Raw genomic sequence first — 5030 nt, 5'->3', positions numbered from 1 at the left:
GTACCTACTAACAGCAAATAAGAGCTACTGTTGCTCCTACTCTTTAAGTACGACAGCCAATCTACTCAAACTCGATAGCTTTTTTCTCCTACCCTACCTGCGCCAACGAAGGTAGGGTTGACCAAGCGCCTTTTTTCCCCTGCCACCGCAAGATTTGGATGTTTTTGGCCTCTCCTGCTACTTATTTATGAGTGTACAAGAGATGTATTGATCTTTGGCGTATAGTACGTAAAATAGTTTACAATAAAGAGATTTTGTTGCTGTTGGTTGATAGAAACGACAATTTAGTAGACGTGCAGACATTCCTACCCGTATTGGAATATCCTATCTTGTGTGTAGTATTAGGTATGACTTTAAATAGGAAAGGGAAATTCTTATTTGAAATGGTCAATAATTTTATCTTGTAAACTTTTACAAACTTGAACCTCTAGATGATACGAATACTTAAATGTTAGTCTGAGGTTCCAAATTTTTAAAAACTGAAGTCGTTTGGGATTTTAAGATTTTACGTAATGACCACGGATGACCATACCGTTTCTAATGAGAACGATGTCAATCGATGAATTTTTACTATATAGTTAGTAAAAAAGACTGAATTGCTTGACTTTAACTTGTGATTATATCGTGTTACCACATGAATAGTGCTCTCCGCAAGTTTTTGTTGCAGAACAGATGAAATGGTCAATACGGCCACAGAGATATTTTTTGAAAAGGCACTCAATGATAATATCAAGAGACGAAATAATATCACAAGTTCCAACTGATGAGAGACTATAGTTATACCTATACCCTTACCTGCGCAAGGATAAAAATATGGAAAAAGAAGTTAAAAAAAATAGTACGCCGTTCGTAAACGAAAGTACAGGAAAGGAAATAAAACACAGGACTTGTAAACGTCAATTGGATACACTTTATAGGGAGATCTCTGATTTTTCTAACATCATTGAGAGATAAGACAATTAAAATAAATTTTCATAACGCATTATGACACACCAGCAGCAACGTACAAGATTGGGGATTCCATCTAGTCAAAGCAAGTGCGGCAAACGAAGCTATGAGCACGAAAACAATAAAAATAAATCCAGGTGTAGAAATGCACTGGGATCACCAGTTAGCAGTGGCGAGCGTGGCAGTAGAGAAGAAAAAAAGGAACCGCATTCTAACAGATACCGTATAGGAAATGAACGTAGTCGCTGGTTTACCGACGAAAAACAAGAATAAGAGGAAGGAAGAGAGTGGCTGAGAGGCTCACCTATTATTTATTGTGTTTTTACGAGAACAGACATCGTATTGAAAAAAAAATAATAAAAAATAAATAAATAAAAGCAATTCAACAATATATTCGTGTATACGGCTGCACCTCTCTAGTATATATATATATATATATATATATATATATATATATATATATATTTACATGTTCAACTCTCCAGAAATAGATTATGACTTGAGTTTTATAAAACATTCTTAGAAAGTTTTCTCTTTAGATTTTGATTACCTCACTTAATATTATTCTAGTGGTCTGACAATAATTATAAAAATTGTATTAGAACAAAATTTTTCTTTATTATATAAAACCTTACCATTTTATACATCCTGCATTTTTCTGGTAAGTGTCCCAATGTAGTAAATCTAACCGTATGTTTTGAAAAAAAGCAAAAATTATTATTTGAAAAAAATAAAACAGATTGGTTTGAGTTGAGTAAAATCGATGCATGTTTCAGAAAACCATTGTTGTAAAAATAACTTAAAAATATAGAACAAAATAAAAAAACGTGAAAAAATATAATACAGCAATAGCAGATCCTGAGGTTCATAAAATTTTTTTAAAAGTTATTATTATTAAAAAAAATTGTTCAGTAAGCAATATTAATCGATAATATAAAAAATACATAACAGTAGTAAGTACAAAGCGTTTAAAGCTTTTGCAATCACTGTATAGGTTTAATCAATCATAGCATTAAAATCGATGTAAGTTTTGATCAAGCCAGCACAATTATGCCTCCTTTTGGATAACGGTAATTTTTTGCGACGTTATTCATTTCAGAGCACATTCATGACTATAACGTACCAAAGAAATACAAAAGTTATTCCACGGAAGAAGATATTGTTCATTATAAAAAAAAGCCGTACTCTCTTTTACGCATAAATCAAATTTTTAAATTTAAAGATAAGTCATACTTATCGTTTAATTTACTCATCCCAAGAAAATAGTATATATTATACTTCGACTAGCGCTGATTGGTCGCTCCTATTTGTAATTCTTTGTTTGTGGGCTCTACTCCGGTGCACGTATCTTCCTAAATACGGCAGTGATGTCACGCACGCGACACGTAGTAACACTAGAATCTACTTTGTTGTTCGCCAGTGACTCCTCAGACTTATTCAGACGAACACTTACGCTATTAAATTCTAGTATTTTTATCAAAATGTCCATGGACGATTGTAATAATGGACCATCAGGTCTAGAAGGTTCAAGTGTGAAATTATCAACCTTGTTTGCACGGGAAGTTGATGTTTATGCGAGTCATCAGATCACGTCTCCCAGTAACACGCCCAAGGAGTTGAAACATCTTGTACTCCACAAAGATTTGCATACCTCAATTTCTAATGAGGTAAGGCCATGAGCAATGATACACACAAAAATAATATTAATGAAAAAAAAAAAAAATCAATAAAGTGGCATTTTTGTAGGATCAGAGGAAAATAGACTGCACAGAATTCGTCGAGGACACAATTAGCGTCGTTGTCAATATGGAGGTTCTTTATTTATTTCTTTTCCTTGTTTTACTTTTTTTCCTGTTTAATACTAAGATCGCAAATGATGAATTGCGGCTGAAAAAAGAGTTTGTTGAGTTGTGGCTAAATGATAATTACCGTTTCTTGATAAGTGTCGAATTGCGGATAAGTAACTTTCCATTCACTGATCGATGGGTAACGAGATTTTTTGTCCCACTTTACTTAGGCCCTATCAGTCTATAACTGTATTAACAGTCGTAAACATAAAAACTGGTGTGTTTAAAGAATGTGTTTCTGTACAATGAGCAAATTAGTTTGTCTAGAAAAAAATTTATCCAAATCGTAAACTGTGAATTAATGCTCGTCGTTGTTTATTTTGCCGCGAACTAATTCCGATAATCACGGTGAAAAATTGGTTAACGTTTTACGTTTCAAGCTATTGCTAATTTTTTTTCGATTGACAACAGCCTCTTGGACATGATTATGACGGTGGTTGTCATCATGTTCAATGAGGCCATTACGTAAGTTGAGCATTAGTAACGAACTCAACGCTGCACTTTATTGTACAAAACTGTTTTAAATCTACACGTGTACTTGTTATTGTACATGTGTGATCGTCTCCATTAACTTACACGGAACTTCATTTTTATGAAAGAAAAGTTTATTAAATTTTACAAAAAATGGCACTGGAGAGTATTTTCGCTACTTGCTGACTTGGCTAATGCCTGAAAAAATGGTAATGTTCTTTTTGGGGTAGTTTGTGCATCAACTTTCAAAATAGACGCCGGTACAGTATAGATAAAATTATAATTGGTATAAAGTAATGAACAACGTACACGATAGAATTAAAATGAACTTACATGTGTTGTAAATACAAAGAAAAAGTTTAACCACCCAGGAAAATTACTGAACCGGAATTCGATAGCGATTTAGAAACGGCTCAGTCTCAATTTGACGTAGATAAAAAAATGAAGCTCACTACTTAGCCGCACCTCGATACTGATAAAATGCTTACATTTACGCCAGCTCTAACTCGATATGAGCCGTTAAAATTAAGTTAAAAAAGATAAGCTGACTAGATGAGGTATGGATAAAAATCTCCGCTTGTCAGGTGTCTTAAGATACTGTTTAATTTAAATGTATGAAGCTTATTTTATTAGGAAAAAAAATGTGTTAATTAGAAAAATATGTTTAATTTTTAGCCCAGTGGTAAATCAATTTCAATTACGGGCATAAAAAAAAATGAACAAGACGACACTATAAATGCTTTCCCACAACTCATTATAAAATATAACATCCCAGATGAGTGCGATGTGGATAGCATTGAGGCAAGACTTTGCTCTGACAACGTTCTATGTATTCGTCTTCCTTAAAAAAAACGAGTCAGTTGTCGACGTACCAGATTGTAACCAAAATTAAAAATATCGAATGATTCACAGTTACAGTGAACACAAGAAAATGTTGCAAGAGAAGGAATAAAAAAATGACGTCAATTCATTACCTAATCAGTTTTATTTACAAATAATCAACCAAAACAATTACAGATCTTACAGGTTTAATCATATTGATACAAAGTGAAATTTTTTTGTCCAACACATAATACAGATACTTAGAGTTTGAGAGTCTATTGAAAAAACGCCCGTAATACGGTAGGTCTCGCAAATGTCGTATAAAATTAGCTCTTAAATTTGTTGTTCAAAATTGTTTCATGAGCTTCAAGTTTTTCGATGTGGACAAAATATTGTTGCTCAATAAACCCACAGCAAATACTCACGAAATAGTAGTTTTCGTACCTGGTGGCACATGTCACCAGGGCAAGCACAAAGAGTCCCTTGGGCCCTGCTTCGCTTTCGGTGGTTGGATGCGCACCAGGTGCGAACTTTATTTTTCCTACTGAGGACACAGTCAACGTCTAAATGTTCAAGAAAAAAACATCTTAAGTAAGAAAAAATATTATTCCTTTAACGTATTCGTGAGTAAAGGGTTTGTCTATATTTTCACCTATTCCTTTGTCTTTATGATTTCCCGTATGTTTAGCGAATTATGATAAATGAGTAACAATACAATTGTAGAGAGACAATTTTGTCAGTCGCATATTGGGTTATGAACGTTGATGATATTTATTAAAAATAGGCCAGTAAACGTAAATCTTGCATGTAAGGCACGATCAGTCTACTGGTATCCAGAGTAAAACGTGTCATTCTAAGTTTTAAGATTTGATTTGGGGACCATTCAAATAGTTAAGTATAACATAAATTCATGTTATAATACAATATCTTGTCAGTCAATGT

At 33.4% G+C, this 5030-nt stretch overlaps 1 protein-coding gene across 1 annotated transcript; it reads left to right on the top strand.

Annotated features, from left to right (window-relative positions):
* Positions 1 to 2321: 2321 nt before the first annotated feature.
* Positions 2322 to 4206, top strand: LOC149375348 (uncharacterized). Its single transcript, XM_089589002.1, has 3 exons — positions 2322 to 2615; positions 2695 to 2760; positions 3942 to 4206. Exons 1-3 carry the CDS (start codon positions 2430 to 2432, stop codon positions 4110 to 4112), a joined length of 423 nt encoding a protein of 140 aa, XP_089445128.1. The 5' UTR covers positions 2322 to 2429; the 3' UTR covers positions 4113 to 4206.
* Positions 4207 to 5030: the final 824 nt, after the last annotated feature.

The sequence above is a fragment of the Copidosoma floridanum genome, unplaced genomic scaffold (genome assembly GCF_036245765.1).
Source record: "Copidosoma floridanum isolate Cflo_tuat_1 unplaced genomic scaffold, Cflo_Japanese_pri ptg000007l, whole genome shotgun sequence".
NCBI classification, from domain to species: Eukaryota; Metazoa; Arthropoda; class Insecta; order Hymenoptera; family Encyrtidae; genus Copidosoma; species Copidosoma floridanum.
Note: the sequence above shows the minus strand (reverse complement) of the source record. Positions and strands in the feature narration are given on the sequence as shown.